The 17,479-nt window shown below is 46.7% G+C and overlaps 1 protein-coding gene across 1 annotated transcript; it reads right to left on the bottom strand.

Moving 5' to 3' along the window:
- Nucleotides 1–5,789: 5,789 nt before the first annotated feature.
- Nucleotides 5,790–6,605, bottom strand: LOC108788084 (high mobility group nucleosome-binding domain-containing protein 5-like). Its single transcript, XM_018557818.1, has one exon. The coding sequence runs from the start codon at nt 6,603–6,605 to the stop codon at nt 5,790–5,792; it is 816 nt and encodes a 271-aa protein (XP_018413320.1).
- Nucleotides 6,606–17,479: the final 10,874 nt, after the last annotated feature.

The raw sequence follows: 17,479 nt of genomic DNA, 5'->3' as shown, positions 1-17,479 counted from the left end.
TCATTGACGCACACTGACACTGTACATCAATCAGCTATAACATTATGACCACAGGCCTAATATTAAGTAGGTTCCCCTTCTCCTGATTCCTCGAGGCATGGACTCCACTAGACCATTGAAGGTATGCTGTGGTATCTTTATGGCCCCCCTAATATTAAAAAGGTTCCCCTTCTCCTGACCCCCTCCAGGCATGGACTCCACTAGACCTCTGAAGGTGAGCTGTGGTATCTGGATGGCCCCCATAATATTAAGTAGGTTCCCCTTCTCCTGACCCCCTCCAGGCATGGACTCCACTAGACCTCTGCAGGTGAGCTGTGGTATCTGGATGGCCCCCCTAATATTAAGTAGGTTCCCCTTCTCCTGACCCACTCCAGGCATGGACTCCACTAGACCTCTGAAGGTGTGCTGTGGTATCTGGATGGCTCCCATAATATTAAGTAGGTTCCCCTTCTCCTGACATGCACTTCACTAGACCTCTGAAGGTGTGCTTTGGTATCTGGATGGCCCCCTTAATATTAAGTAGGTTCCCGTTCTCCTGACACCCTCCAGGCATGGACTCCACTAGACCTCTGCAGGTGAGCTGTGGTATCTGGATGGCCCCCCTAATATTAAGTAGGTTCCCCTTCTCCTGACCCACTCCAGGCATGGACTCCACTAGACCTCTGAAGGTATGCTGTGGTATCTGGCACCAAGCCGTCAGTAGCAGATCCTTTAAGTCCTGTAAGTTGTGAGGTGAGGCCTCCAAGGATCGGACTTCTCTCTTCCAGCACATCCCACAGATGCTCGATTGGACTGAGATCTGGAGAATTTGGAGGCCAAGTCAACACCTCAAACTCGTTATTGTGTTCCTCAAACCATTGTTGCAGTGTGGCAGGGCCCATTATCCTGTTGAAAGAGGACACTGCCATCAGGGAATACCGTTCCCATGAAGGGGTGTACTTGGTCAGCAACAATGTTTAGGTCGGTGGTTCGTGTCAAAGTAACATGCACAATAATGGCAGGACCCGAGGTTTCCCAGCAGGACATTGCCCAAAGCATCACATTGCACTGCAATTCACTTCACCTCTCAGTGGTCATAATGTTATGGCTGATCAGTGTATATACATATCACAAGCTATATACAGAAACCAGTTTTTTAAACATTGGCCCACATCATTGACTTAAGGTGTGTATGTTCTCACGTAAGGTTACAGTTCATCTTTAAAGAGTGTGTATATCGGTATATTTTGTACCTAGGGTCTCTCAACACGTCAGTGGGACTTTTTTGCAAGCTCACCGTTGGCCATCAACACCGTCTCCATCTTCTAGCCATAATCCCTCCATCTCCTCCGATGGTTAGGTTTCCTCTTGAGGAATGGACTCTACTCTGAAAACATGGCCTCACAGAAAAGTATGCAGGGCCTCATTGAAGGTGGGACAAGGTGGGCCTATAAATTTGGGGATAGGAGACAACCTACATTTGTACAAATGGGCTATTGAACTGCGTCTGATGAATTTCCATGGGACAGGCACCAATAATAGGCAACGCCAACCAAACCCAAAGAAGAAGGGCTGATTTTATGTCCCACCGAGGCTTTATTGCAATCTGCAACCCCATTGCAAATATGTCCTCTCCATCTCAATAAGTGGTCAAGCCAGGCTGAGCTATCAGTGTCACCGGCCTATCTGCTTTCTTCATGCATGCACCCTCTATTGGCCAAGCTTGGCTTATTACAGCTGTGCTGGGATTGGGTGAGGGGTTCTCTTCAGTAGGGTGATGGACATCATTGAACAGTAAACATGCACGGTAAGCCTTTCAGGTTGGATTGCTCTCGACCTTGCTCCTGTGGCGCTTTTCATGCCTGCCAAGGACCGATTTCTGTGTGAAACATCTTCCGCACTGGGAACACGTATAAGGCTTCTCCCCCGTGTGAACTCTTTGGTGCTTTTCCAGAAGTCTCCTTTGGGTAAAGCGTTTGTCGCACTCGGAACACGAATAGAGGTTCTCACCAGTGTGGAGCCTTTGATGGTCAGCTAGAGTTGCTTTGTACGTAAAACACTTTCCGCACTCTGGGCAGGAAAAGGGACCTTCGCCCGTGTGGCTCCTAAAGTGATCAACCAGACACGCTTTAACAGCAAAACACCGCCCGCATTCCGAACATGAGTACGGCTTCTGGCCCAGGTGTGTTTTCCGATGCTTGACTAGGTACGACTTCAACGTGAAGGACCTGCCGCATTCCGAACACGTAAATGCCTCCTCGCTGGTGTGCCTTTTCCGATGCTCATCAAGGTAGGACTTCTTCGCGAAACACTTCCCGCATTCGGAACAAGAGAACGCCTTCTCCAACGTGTGGGTTCTCTGATGCCGAACGAGATTGGACTTCAGCTTAAAAGGCTTGCCGCACTGGGAGCACGAGAACGGGGCCTCGTCTCGGTGGAACCATTTGTGCCTAGAGAGACACGATTTCCATCTGAACCTTTTCCCGCACTGGGGACATGGATAAATCTTTCCATCCGCCCTGTCCCTGTCGGGGTCACTGGAGCATGAATACGGCTTTTTGTCTATGTGAGCCTGTCTATGCGTGTTGAGACGGGACGCGTACGCGAACGACTTTCCGCATTCGGAACATGAATACGGCTTCAACCCTGCGTGAGTTCCTTTGATGAGTCCAGCTTTGTCAACCAAATGTTCGTTTTCAGAACGTGGAAGCGTTTCGCTTCTCGGAGGATGGAGAGGAAAGGATTGAGGAAGACTTCCTCCGTGCGTAGAGGGATCGGATGATAGATCTGCACTGGGACATAGATGGAGATTTGGGGTGACAGGATTTTCTTCTCGAGACTCTTCTGCTAGGTCATTGTCTTCTACCTTAGCTTCTGAAGCCACGACGGGACATTTCTCGAGGCTGCTCCTCATGTATCGACCATCTGGAGAAAAACAGGAAACGGATGAATGTTTGGGCTTATATGAAAGAAAATTCTTCAAAATGAAAACCTGGGAAGTCTATTAGGTCTACTGACAGAGGAGGGGGAGAATACGAGATTGATGCCCCCTGTACTGAGATGTATGAGAGACCCCAGAGAGGGTGTGGGGGGGGGGGAGACTGGTCTCATCTCTTGGCTGGTAACACACAATGGCATGATGTGAGGAGGAGAGCCGGAGTCTAATAGAGGCTGATGGCTCCTGACACCCCCCACTAAACACATTCTGTCCCCCCATTACTGTCTACTGACAGAGGAGGGGGGAGAAGAAGAAACTGTTGTAGTGACTGAACAAGGAGAATCTGGGACTCTTTTCTGAAATGTTTCTTTCTCACCTTGGTCAATCTCCGATGGGATTTCCTCCTCCTTACACGGCTCATCGTCCCTCACAGATGGATCTTCTGCTTCCTCCTTTACTTGAACCTTCACAACAATCAGGCCGTCACCCTGGATAACACACAGAGTGCTTTTTACTAAATTTATTTTTAATTCTGTCTTATTTAAGAGGCAAGATTAAAATATAATTTAATGATACAGCCTGGTGTTTCCTAAATCATCAATTACACCTTACCTTATCATGTTGAGGATTCCTATGATGTTCCTCCATGGAATCCCTGGGATGCAAAGGATGGGCCTGAGGGATCTCATGATTTTCCTGTGTGGAATCCCGGGAATACAGAGGACGGGTCTGAGGGATCTCCTGATGTTCCTGTTTGGAATCCCGGGAATACAGAGGACAGGCCTGAGGAGTCTCGTGATGTTCCTCTATGGAATCCCAGGAATACAGAGGACAGGGACATCTCTCTGGGGTATTTCTGTTACTGGATCCATCTGTAGGAAACACACACACACTGACTGAATACATTGTTTTGATGTATTTATACATTATATGGCCATAACCACATAGACAACCTCCCAAATTACGGAGTTCAGGTGTTTTCAGTAAAGGGTTCAGTTATGCTACAGAATACAAAGACATTTAGCTTCCAACCTTTTGGTAACAGTTTGGTGAAGGCCCTTTTCTGTTTCAGCATGTGCACAAAGCCAGCCCCATGGTTTGACCAGTTGGGTGCGGAGCAACTTCAGTGGCCTGCACAAAGCCCTGACCTCAATCCTACTGTCTATATTTGGAGTGATCTGGAATGTCAATTGTGAGCCAGATCTTCTCGTCCAACATCAGGATCTGCCCTTTTGGCTGAACGGGCACAAATACCCACAGACAATGGTGGATCCTCAATACTCTTCTCTCCTTTACAAGAAATGAAGGCCCCTCTTACCCGTTGATGTGATGAGTGGCTGGTTCTCCCTCATGGCGTCCTTGTGTCCTTTGAAACATGTCCAGCTTCTTATGTTGTCCGCAGTGGTGGATGTTTATACAGGACGTGCTTGTATTATTTCTAAGATAACATACAGGGAAGTGATCTGAACATACAGGAGACACATTAAATATCATAATTAGCTGCAAGACCTGTTCCCATCCTGCACCTTAGGCAAAATGCGTGGAATCGCTTTCGGCTAGGCCCGTTGCACTAACGCACTGTATCGCGGTGCCTTAATGTTTTTTTAATATTACAAGTCTTGTCTACCGCATTCTTTGCCACACAAATTTTGTTTTTTCTGTTCCATTAAAGAGAAATTGTGCCTTTTAGACGAAAAAGTACGTCTGAAAACACATTTTTACGCACACACGTTCCAGGAGGCTTTGCGCACCAACTGCAATCAGCAAACATAGCAAGAAAGAGTTATAATTAACTTCACTGAGCTGCCTGACCCCAACTACAAAAGACTGCGGAATAACATGAGACTTCTGGGATCTTGCTGAATGTTTTTATACTTGGGCTACAAGAAAATGGCGGATATCCTCTTTCACTGAAGACAAGCATTCTCTACACAGAGCAACTACACTTATTCAACTTCTTACGAGTGTAAGAAACAGCATTTACCCTCTAATATTAAGCACAAAATCTCTTGGCTGTCAATGTTTATTGCATGGCAAAGGAAAAAAAATCCTTGCACTACGAAAAAATGGCCGCCGGAATAGAGTGGTTTCCTCGGCACGGTTCACGCTCTAGAGTCTCCGCCTGGTACACTGGCTCTATGGCAACCAGGAAGCGGCTGAACGGTCGTGGAACGCACACAGTGGAGCCATTGGGCGGAAGTGAGGGAGCGTTTCCGGTTTTGGAGAGACTGATGATAAAGAGGAGACAGCCAGCTGCTCAGGGCTGAGGGTCTGCATTGGATACTATGTGGTAGAGTTCTGTTATTGTTATTATTATTGTTGCTGTTTTTAGTCTTACCCTCCCTTATACTATTGTATTAATACACTATAATGTTAATACATTTTTATTGTTACTTTTATGATTTGATACAACCAACAGATCAGGCAAGTGTCATGTACTTGAGCTGTATCCACCCCTCCCCCGCAGAGTAATTACGCTCTTTTCATTCTAGGTGCGCAGGTGACGGTCTTATGTCCTCCCATGCGGCCGGATCAACTTTCCAACATCACAGATAAGTTCTGGAGATCAGTGCCGATCGGTGGGTCCCATATGTGCAGTTGGGGGTGACGGCGCTTTGCACAGATCCTGGCTGGTGTAAGTCATTGCAGGCGGAACATGTCATGTTCTTATCATTATTAATGTTGTTATTCCTTCTTCTGTCTACTTTCTCCTTCCTTCTTCTAGTGCCTTCTTTTATCTTCTTTTATGTCATGTTTTTCTTCATTTTCCTTCGTCCTTCTTTTCTTGTCTTAATTTATCTTTTTACTTCTTTCATGTTCTGTCCACTTCCATTATTTCACTTCTTATTCCGTCTTCCTTCATCTCACTTCTTCAGTCTTCCTTCATCTCACTTGTTCCGTCTTCCTTCATCTCACTTCTTCCGTCTTCCTTCATCTCGTTTCTTCCTTCTTCCTTCATCTCACTTCTTCCGTCTTCCTTCATCTCACTTCTTCCGTCTTCCTTCATCTCACTTCTTATTCCGTCTTCCTTCATCTCACTTCTTCTGTCTTCCTTCATCTCACTTCTTATTCCATCTTCCTTCATCTCACTTCTTCCATCTTCCTTCATCTCGTTTCTTCCGTCTTCCTTCATCTCACTTCCGTCTTCCTTCATCTTGTTTCTTCCGTCTTCCTTCATCTCGTTTCTTCCGTCTTCCTTAATCTCGTTTCTTCCGTCTTCCTTCATCTCACTTCTTCCGTCTTCCTTCATCTCACTTCTTCCGTCTTCCTTCATCTCATTTCTTCCGTCTTCCTTCATCTCACTTCTTCTTTCTTCCTTCCTCTCACTTCTTATTCCATCTTCCTTCATCTCACTTCTTCCATCTTCCTTCATCTCACTTCTTCCATCTTCCTTCATCTCGTTTCTTCCGTCTTCCTTCATCTCACTTCTTCCGTCTTCCTTCATCTCACTTCTTCCGTCTTCCTTCATCTCACTTCTTCCGTCTTCCTTCATCTCACTTCTTCCGTCTTCCTTCATCTCACTTCTTCCGTCTTCCTTCATCTCACTTCTTCCGTCTTCCTTCATCTCACTTCTTCCGTCTTCCTTCATCTCACTTCTTCCGTCTTCCTTCATCTCACTTCTTCCGTCTTCCTTCATCTCACTTCTTATTCCGTCTTCCTTCATCTCACTTCTTCCGTCTTCCTTCATCTAATGTCTTCTTCCGGCCTTCCTTCATCTAATGTCTTCTTTCGGCCTTCCTTCATCTCACTTCTTCCTTCATCTGACTTCCTCCAGCTTGCGACCTACTTCCTCTTCCGTCTTCTTTCTTTTAACTCCTTCTTTCACCTTCCTTCCTGTAACCTTTTCTTCCGCCTTTCTTCTTCTTGTTCCTTACTTTTTCTGCTTTCATCTTCTGTCTTCCGCTTTCCTGTTCTCCTTCATTCACTTCTTCTCCTGCCTTCTTTCTTCTTCCATCTTCATCTGTTTTCCATAATCATCTGTCTTCATTCATCTTCTCCCATCTTCCTTCTTCTAAACTCTTCCTTCTTTTTTTTATTCCTTCATCTTCCTTCATCACCTGTCTTCCTTTCACTAACGTTTTCTTCCATCTTCCTTCTCTTCCATCTTCCTTCTCTTCCATCTCCCTTCTCTTCCATCTTGCTTCTTCTTCCTTTTCTTCTTTCAGCTTTGGTCTCCTTCATCTTCCATCCTCCTCCTTCTTCCATCTTCCTTAATTTTCCTTCTTCTGCCTTTTTATCTTCTTCTTTCTTCATTTATCTTCTCGCGTCTTCCTTTTTCTTACATCTTGCTTCTTTTTTTTCTTCCATCTTCTTTCATCTGCTGCTCTCTTAGATTAGCTTCCTTCATCTTCCATCCTACAAACATTTTTTTTTAATTTATTCTGGGTTCACTTTTTCATGTAAGTTTTCATTTTTTTGCAGTGTGACAAGAAGAGGATCTCCTTTTATATTTGAGAGTCATAAGAAGGTCTCGTAGTACAAAACATTTCAGGACCAAGGTACCAAAGAAGAGATCTCATCATGGTCCATCCTCTCCAGAAGGAGCAGAGTTCATTCACTGTCTCATTAATGAGGATGAAGAAGGAGCGCGGTCACATGACTGAGAGGATATTAAACCTCACCCTGGAGATCATCTACCTGCTGACCGGAGAGGTGAGGAGGATTCTGGGAGGTCACATGACATCACTCTGATCTCTATTAATAATACACAGACCTGACCGGAGAGGTGAGGAGGATTCTTGGAGGTCACATGACATCACTCTGATCTCTATTAATAATACACAGACCTGACCGGAGAGGTGAGGAGGATTCTGGGACTGTCGGTGTGACATTGCTAGTACTTAATTTCCATGGATCGCATTAGAGGACTATGAGTCATATATCTGTATGATATTCATTAATATATGTTATTTTTTTAGAATTATGGTCCTGTGAAGGATTCTAGTAAGAACACTGTGTCAGAGGGATGGAGCAAGAGCCGAAATCCAATCATAAAACCTCCACCTCCCCAACTGAAACCTGAAAGAAACAATGACACAAAGATCCTAGAAGTCACCCAAAAGATGATTGAGTTGCTGACGGGAGAGGTGAGCGGTGCCGGGAATTCTGGGACATGATCCAGGAACAGACAAGGGATGTGTCTGGATGGTGACTGTATCATTGTGTGTGTCAGGTTCCTATAAGGTGTCAGGATGTCACCGTCTATTTCTCCATGGAGGAGTGGGAGTATCTAGAAGGACACCGGGATCTCTACAAGGACGTCATGATGGATAACCAGCCGCCCCTCACATCACCGGGTAAGAGGAGACTTTCATTTCTTGAGTATTGAGGATCCCCCTAGATACACACATCCTCTGATATAAAGACATAGAAACAATGTATTCAGTCAGTGTGTGTGTTTCCTACAGATGGGTCCAGGAACAGAAATACCCCAGAGAGATGTCCCCGTCCTCTGTATTCCCGGGATTCCACACAGGAACATCATGAGATCCCTCAGGCCCGTCCTCTGTATTCCCGGGATTCCACACAGGAACATCAGGAGATCCCTCAGGCCCGTCCTCTGTATTCCCGGGATTCCACACAGGAACATCATGAGATCCCTCAGACCCGTCCTCTGTATTCCCGGGATTCCACACAGGAACATCAGGAGATCCCTCAGGCCCGTCCTCTGTATTCCCGGGATTCCACACAGGAACATCAGGAGATCCCTCAGACCCGTTCTCTGTATTCCCGGGACTCCACACAGGAACATCAGGAGATCCCTCAGGCCCGTCCTCTGTATTCCCGGGATTCATTGGGGAAAGATGGCAGCATACCAAAGGATTCTGAAGATGTTTGCCACAATTTAGGTTACCCTTATCAGGTATGTTGGCTGCTATATGTAGGACCATATCTGCTCTTTAGTGCCTCATGCATTGTGAAGTTGTTATGATCTTGTAAACGAATGGTTAATAACTTCCTTTGTCCCAGTCCAGCTACTGGACAATTTGAAAAAAAAAATGTTTTATTTCAGTGTTGATTATCTTACCTAGGGTAAAAACCTGATTGTGATTAAAGTTGAAGATATTTATGAAGAAGAACCGTATGTGAGGGGTGATGACCCGTGTAAGGAGGATGATGTTCCTCCAGAGATCAGCCCAGGTGAGGAATAAACACTAAATCCAGAAAAGAGTCCCAGATTCTCCTTGTTCAGTCACTACAACAATCTCTTCTTCTCCCCCCTCCTCTGTCAGTAGACAGTAATGGGGGGACGGAATGTGTCTAGTGGGGGGAGTCAGGAGCTATCAGCCTCTAATAGACTCCGGCTCTCCTCCTCACATCATGTCATTGTGTGTTACCAGCCAAGAGACGTGACCAGTCTCCCCCCACACACACTCTCTGGGGTCTCTCATACATCTCAGTACAGGGGGCTTCACTCTCTTCTTCTCCCCCCTCCTCTGCCTCATAATGGGCACAGCAGGTGTACAGACCCGGGATCTCAGCTTAAAGATACTGTTGGTCGATTTAACCCTCTAGCATCTAACAAACACTGGTATACCAGTTTGGGTGGACTGACCCTTTAATTAGCAGACTCGGCATATTTTTTTATCACAGTTATTTTTGTAACGTTGAAGGTTCTTAATAGCTGATTTACTCTTATTTCCCCTCCCCCACCCTTCTTTCCTTCAGATGGACGATACAAAACAAGTAACCCCCAGAAATACCCCCTCTCTTCTCCATACGCTGCAATAGAAGACGATGACATCGCGTCCGATTCTTCGGGGGATAACCCCTTCATTCCAAATCCTCTTCCCATACCTCATAGCGTATACCTATCATCTAGTCTCCCGTCACATGTGGGGTACCTTCCGGATTTGCCGCACCCCGTCACCCATCATACAGCCCACAACGGAGGAGACATGTTCCTCTATTCCGGGGTCAGCGATCATTTCACCCAGCGTAGAAGACTCGTGGAACGCCGGAACAGGTATCAAGCCAAGAAGCTGTATTCTTGTTCCCAGTGCGGGAAATGTTTTCTGCAGAACTCCCATCTGATCATCCACGAGAGGATCCACACCGGTGAAAAGCCCTTTTCCTGTTCCTACTGCGGAAAGTGCTTCAACGTCAAGTCCCACCTGGTGACCCATCAGCGGATTCACACGGGGGAGAAGCCCTATACGTGCTCCGAGTGCGGGAAGTGTTTTTCCAAGCGGTCCAACCTCGTTCGGCACCACAGGCTGCACACGGGGGAGAAGCCTTATTCGTGTACGAAGTGCGGGGCGTGTTATACGTGGAAACCGTCCCTACTGCTTCACCTCAGGAAGCACAGACGATGAAGGCGGAGTTTTGTTTTGAATGAAGAAATCCATATCGTACACTATCCCAGCCCAGGGTGTGTGCACGGGAACGTCTGGGGCCTCGATTGGGTCCAGAGGGTTGTCTCTTGAAACCTGTGTCTGTACATATCAATAGTCTCTTGATACAAGCAGCTTTGGGGCCCTAGCTTGGAGTCCACTGAATGAAGTTCTTTTGTTGTTCTAGTATCAGGTTCTCTGGTTTCTGCCCACAGTCCATAAAAAAGGTCACTTAAATTACCTTTCACCCAGACAGTGCATGTAACACAAGCTCCTCAGGGGCGGGGCCTGATGTGAATAGATAGAAGCGCTGTGGAGAAAGTCAGCACTACATAACGTAGGAAATTTTATATTCTTGGCGTCTAAGCATTTTCTCTCTTTCCAGTGCTCTACTGAAACATATATTACCCGAGGCATACCCCATAATAATAACACCATTTGTAAAACTCCGCCCCCTGTGTCCTTTGTGCTCATTTTAGCAAAGGCGTATGCCAGAATGGCTATTGAAGGCGGGATTTTATCTGCTTTATATGTAGGGCAACTTTTCAACTGAGCACACCATTAGCCAAGGGAAATAAATGATGGGTTAATGTTCCCCAGAGAGTCTTGGGATTCCCCTCAGCATCCCTTGCACCCTTTTCTTCCTTATAGGTAATTTGTTAAATGTAGTTACTATGTCCAGAGGTGGCCAGAAGAAGGAAACAATGGTTCCATCTGTACAGTTTGTGCCGACAGACCCTGCTTCCCTAGGTCCTGGCCCACGGGGGGGACTTATGGGAAGTTCGACCTTGCTGGTCCTCCCTGTATTACGTGGCCTGTAGAGGAACATCTGCCCCATACTCAACCTTGGTTGATCACAGACCTAAACGAGCATGACCACAAGGTAGAGTCAACCAACCCGTACTACTGCCACTGTAAAAGTATAGCACAGCGAGCATGTCCACATGAAGGGATAGAAAAAATTTGTAGCATCTCTGAAGTTCAATGAACATTTTTGTAAGAAATAAAAATTGATGGTTCTCCATTGACTACATTTGTGTTGTACTTCCTTTGTGTAAATGTGTAGTGCCAGGACCAGGGAGGGAGTCACGTGACTTTACCTCTTGGTTGGTCAAATGACTTTGTGTTGCAAGAAACCTCAGGTGGAGGCCATCTCTTCCTCAATAATCTGTGATGTCCATAGACAACAGAAGAACATGGATGGATGGGGGTGGGGATAACCTAGGGAAAAAGGTTACCATGTCCACCATTGCTTTCAGAATTTGGGCCTTTTTTGACCTTCCTAGATGGTCCCATGACTTTGCCTACCATGACTTTGCTTCTTTGTGTTGAAAGCAGCCTTAGGTGGAGGCCATCTCTTCCTCAATAATCTGATGTTCATAGACAGATGACAGAAGAACATAGATGGACGGGGTTTGGGATTCGGTAACCTATGGAAAAAGGTTACCAAGTCCACCATTTTGAGTATTTGGGCCTTTTTTGACCTTCCTAGATGGTGGTAAAGAGCATCTGAAGCTTCTGGAAGCCATTTTTACCAAGCATGATTGATTGTCCAGCTTGGTTGGAACCTCTCAGTTTACTTTGTTCTTTTGAGGGAAACATCCTGGTGATTAACATATAATTTTTTGTCTTAGCTGTAAGATCCGATACTTGAAGTACATCACAGGACACAAGATGGTGTCCTTAGGCCACTGGCTTCTGAATCCCAGGTACTGAGAGACAGGAGTCTACCAGATTCGGTGTTCTCTACGCTCTGAAGGCTAAGGAAACGTCTTCTGGTGACGTCTAACATAGCACTTGTAAGCGTAAGGTCCCATGACTTTGCTTCTTTGTGTTGCAAGCAACCTTAGGTGGAGGTAATTTCTTCCTCAATAATTTGATGTTCATAGACAGACAACAGAAGAATGTGGATGGAAGGGGGTTGGTATTCCGTAACCAATGGGAAAAGGTTACCAAGTCCACCATTGCTTTCAATATTTGGGCCTTTTTTGACCTTCATAGATGGTGGTAAAGAGCACCTGAAACTTCTGGAGGCCATTTTACCAGGCATGGTTGATTGTCCAGTTTAGTTGGAATGTCTCACGTTGCTGTGGCCTTATTAAGGGAAACTTTTCCTGGTGCTTAAAATAGATTTTTTTGTCTTAGCTGTAAGATCCTTTTCTTGGAGTACATCAAAGGACACAAGATGGTGTCCTTAGACCACTGGCTCTTTCCTACACTCTGAAGTGTACGGAAACGTCTTCTGGTGAAGTCTACTATCGCACTTGTAAGCGTATTCTGCTTGGTGCAAGATGATACCGCTCTAGAATTTACTCAGTTGGACCAATACTGTCTTCTTCAAAGTGGCCTGGTTCAGCGTTTGGCCTTGAGGACCATCAAGGCTGAAATCTTGGCCTTGGCTGTTCCCTTTTAGAGGGTGCTCGCCCCTTGTTCTGTTGTTCCTTCTAAGCCACCCTTTGAATCCACCAAGGACATTCCTCTGTCGGTTCTTGTCCCCATCGCTTTTGCAAATTGAGTTGGTGGCCTTCACCTGTAAAGAAACTTTTCTTGTTCTTGATGGGTTCAAGGGGTGGCCTAGAGCAATACCCTTTACATAGCCCCCCCTACCCCCAAGAGAGTGAGGGTCAAGTCTGTTCCCTAGCCTTTAAAGCGTAGGGTAGACAAATCCAGTAGGCTCCTGTCTCTTAGGACTTAGGACCTGGGCTTCTTAGAATACTATGTATGATTAGGAAAGCCCCACTCTCCTTTTCCAACACCCACCTTGAGGTATCCCCCCACACCTTGAGGTGTCCTCAACCCCCACAATTGGGATGTAATGCGCTCTTTTAAAATCGTTTTCTTATGGCCGATCATGTGATGTGCCAGTTTCTCTTTGTCAGTCACATGGTGCAGAAATGCTGCTCTACATATCAAGATACTATTGTGTAGTTGCCATGCTCAAATGTGGGACTATGACACCCTGGACCCACAGTCCTCTGTGTTGTGTGTTGCTGGGTGTCATTCAACCCAAAACACCAAGGACAGCTGGTGGCCAGAAGGAGATACTGCAGGGGCAGCTTCCAAATGAAGGTGAGTATTGCAGCTCAGTTGCTTCTTTTATACTTCCTGAGGGACATTGAAGAGCTAAGTCCTGTGTAGGCTACGACTTGCCACAGTCACAGCTTACACAGGTCTATGAACTCCCATGACAGTGCTAATTGGCCTACTGCTGTCACATGGAGCAAGTCACATGATCCTCCATACCTGGAAGTACCAGGTATTCCCTTCTTGTCGCAAGTGGTGGAAGGGTCTGAAAGCTCAGCAACTTTATGAAATGTAAGATTCCTCGGGAAATATAAATATCAGGAAAAATCCATCAACAAAAGAGTAAAATTGAAACCGTAGACGTCACAGTTAAGGTCACGAGGAAGCAGGAAGGAAGTCATTATTTTAAGCTGTGTTGCCATTCAAAATAGTGAGATTTATAAAGAGAACCTGTCATAACAGCCACTACTCCACTGCTGGAGGCTGCCGTTGTTCCATATACAGTGCAGACACATTGCTATGCAGGCCTGAGACATTGAGCAATGACAGCTTCCAATACTTAGAAACCAAACTCTCCACTTTCCTAGGAGAGATAGCCTGAGATGTTGGGAAGGTTCACAAATTGAAACTGAGATGCAAAAATAATAAAACGAAAACGGAATTAACAAAATTCACTTTTTTTAAATGTCTGCATTATGCGGGCTACGACAAAATGGCCGCCGCTATCTTCTGTGGTAACTATGGGTGCCCGTGGAGCCAATCTGCGCAGAGCTGGGGGCTCGCCAGCAGAGGGCGCAGGTCGGCGCTCGGTCTCCTCCAGTCACTGCACAGAGCCTTGGCTCGCTCCTTCCCGGAAATGACTGACTTTAGCAGAGTAGACCGGAAGTGATAGGAAGGAGGTTGTGGAAATCCGGTTGTTGCTGCAGGTGGGTACCGGAGTGATGAGGAGAATGGGAAATATTAGTACATGGCACAAAGGAGAAGAATGAGGGAGGGAAAAGCAATGTGTTACCTGGCTTCACTGGAGGTGTTGCCCATGGCAACTAGTATGTTTATCTACTTTGCCTATTGTACACTTGTTGCTCTTGGCAACCAGAGGGCTCATTTGCTGTGGCATTGGGGGTACACACAGGGAGGGGGAGGGGTAAATGACACACTGACAGGATTGAGGCTTAAAGAGAACCTGTCCCCCCAACAAAACCAAGATCAGTCTATAACATTAACAAGATTTAGATATAAGGTGAGTCACTTCCTGAATTCTAGGAAGTTGGGGGCGGGGCTCTGGTGCACTGTGCAGACGGATCACATGATGATGGTGGGACGGTTCCTGGTGATCCCGTCACGTCTCTCTCTGAAGATCACTTCCATACAGAAGACGTGTGCGGTCCTCCTCAGCGTGTTCACATCTTTATTTCTTCATCAGGTCCAACAGAAGCCAATTATATGAAAACAGAGCCCAATACTAGTTCTCTTGCAGCAAGATGGAGAAGGAATGTGGTCACATGACTGAGAGGATATTACATCTCACCCTGGAGATCATCTACCTGCTGACCGGAGAGGTGAGGAGGATTCTGGGAGGTCACATGACATCACTCTTATCTCTATTAATAAAACACAGACCTGACCGGAGAGGTGAGGAGGATTCTGGGAGGTCACATGACATCACTCTGATCTCTATTCATAAAACACAGACCTGACCGGAGAGGTGAGGAGGATTCTGGGAGAGTCACGTGACATCACTCGTAACTCGTATATTAAAGGAGAACTATGAGGTGAGTGCTTTTCACTCTCCTCATAGTTCTAGCCGACCTGTGACAATGAGACTGTCACAGGTCGGCTCAGTAGATCAGGAGGTGAGCGAACACATACCAGCGTTCGCTCACCTCTCGATCCTGTCACGGCTCTCTGCCGTGACAAGGGAGGGGCTGGATACCCCTCTCAGATCTGCCAGCGCTGACTGGCGGAACGGACGGGGAGCAGGCGGGTACAGCTGGCTCTGCCTCCAGATAGGCAGAGCCAGCTGTCACTCACGCATCTGGGCAGGTCCCGTCGTCTAAGTCGGGATCCGCTCCGGCTGCGGCGTCTCAGTATACCGCGAGCAGCAGCTCCCTATATATTGAGCTTTGGGTGACGGGAGGACGCTAGTTTGTGTCCTCCCGTTACCATAAGGAGAACTATGGGGAAAAGCCCTAACCCCATAGTTCTCCTTTAATAAAACAGACCTGACTGGAGAGGTGAGGAGGATTCTGGGAGAGTCACGTGAGCACTTTTTTTTTCTGCAAATAAATTAGGAAGGCCCGTTTGTTTTCTGTAGTAGTGAATAGTTTACCTCCAAGATAATTTATCGCATTTCCTACCCTGTCAGGATTATGGACCTGTAAAGAAAGGGATAGAACAGCATGTAATCCCCAAGAGCCGCCCCAATGCTTTGGTAAGATGGAGCAAGGGCCAAAGGTGTGTCAGGGAGCCATCACTTCCCTCCTCGAAACCTGAGAAGAACAACGACAAGAAGGTTCTAGAAGTCACCCAGAAGATCATGGAGCTGCTGACGGGAGAGGTGAGCGGTGCCGGGAATTCTGGGACATGATCCAGGAACAGACAAGGGATGTGTCTGGGTGGTGACTGTATCATTGTGTGTGTCAGGTTCCTATAAGGTGTCAGGATGTCTCTGTCTATTTCTCCATGGAGGAGTGGAAGTATCTAGAAGGACACCGGGATCTCTACAAGGACGTCATGAAGGAGAACCGGCCGCCCCTCACATCACCGGGTAAGAGGAGACTTTCATTTCCTGAGTATTGAGGATCCCCCTAGATACACACATCCTCTGATATAAAGACATAGAAACAATGTATTCAGTCAGTGTGTGTGTCTCCTACAGATGGATCCAGGAACAGAAATACCCCAGAGAGATGTCCCTGTCCTCTGTATTCCCGGGACTCCACACAGGAACATCAGGAGATCCCTCAGACCCATCCTCTGTATTCCCGGGACTCCACACAGGAACATCAGGAGATCCCTCAGACCCGTCCTCTGTATTCCCGGGATTCCACACAGGAACATCAGGAGATCCCTCAGGCCTGTCCTCTGTATTCCCGGGATTCCACACAGGAACAGGAGAACATCACAGAGGGTTCAGGGGACCTCTACCAGGATATGACTTATCATTATCGAGTAAGTGAGATTTTATTGGGCTGATAAATGTGTTCTTCATATTTTAGGATTATGAGTTGTTTATTCCTCCTTTAGGATGAGAACCTGATTCTGGTTAAAGTTGAAGATTTGGAAGCAGAAGATCCATACCTGAGGGGTGATGAGTCATGTGGGGAGGAGGAACTTCCTCCGGAGATCACTATAGGTGGGTAATAAACACTAAATGCAGAAAAGAAAGTCACCGCTCCCTCCATAGCAGCTCCTCACCCCAGTCAATGTGCTTTATATTTTCCCCATCATTCCTCTTTGCTGGTTTTGATATAACGGAGGTTTGGCATCTGATACCAGTCACCATGTGATCTATCCGGGTCCCACTGTCCTAAAATGAGGAAGACTCTGCTACCTCCTGAGTCTGTATTGAAGAAGTAACCTTTGAGTGACATCAGCACCTCGCTGACCCTTCCTCTGTTCATTGGTATTGTACTACCTCTGTGTGGTCATGTGACTACATCGCATGTTGCCAACCTAAGACTCTGTTTAAGCTTCATGTTTTGGAACATGAAGTAGAATGTCTGGGTCATGTGACCTGATTGATGTAAAATATTCTAAAGTGTTTTCCCTAGTTAGTTTTACTGGGGAGGTGAGTGATAACAGGAGTGTGGAGGGTATGAAGGGGGAAGGCAGCATGTGCAGGAGAACAGTGTGGAGAGGAAGAGCTGGCAGGAAGATGGGAAACTGAGGGGGAAGTGCTGGCAGGAAGATGGGAAGCTGAGGGGGAAGTGCTGGCAGGAAGATAGGAGGCTGAGGGGAAGAGCAGGCAAGGAGGTGGAAGACTGAGGGGAAGTGCAGGCAGGGAGATGGGGGCTGAGGGGAAGAGCAAGCAGGGAGATGGGGGCCTGAGGGGAGGAGCAGGCAGGGAGATGGGAGGCTGAGGGGAGGAGCAGGCAGGGAGATGGGAGGCTGAGGGGAGGAGCAGGCAAGGAGATTGGGATATACTTACGGAAGGTGTAAAGCTAAATGGGTGTGCGAGGTCTCCAGTGCTCCTCTCCTCTTT

Source organism: Nanorana parkeri, unplaced genomic scaffold (genome assembly GCF_000935625.1).
Source record: "Nanorana parkeri isolate BGI_ZX_2015 unplaced genomic scaffold, ASM93562v1 scaffold305, whole genome shotgun sequence".
NCBI lineage: Eukaryota > Metazoa > Chordata > Amphibia > Anura > Dicroglossidae > Nanorana > Nanorana parkeri.
The sequence above is the reverse complement of the archived record's forward strand: the minus strand, read 5'-3'. Positions and strand labels throughout refer to the sequence as shown.

Bases quoted from the DNA above. Each gene is read 5' to 3' on its own strand.
- LOC108788084 (XM_018557818.1), bottom strand. From the start codon at position 6,605: ATGAAGGAAGACGGAAGAAGTGAGATGAAGGAAGACGGAATAAGAAGT.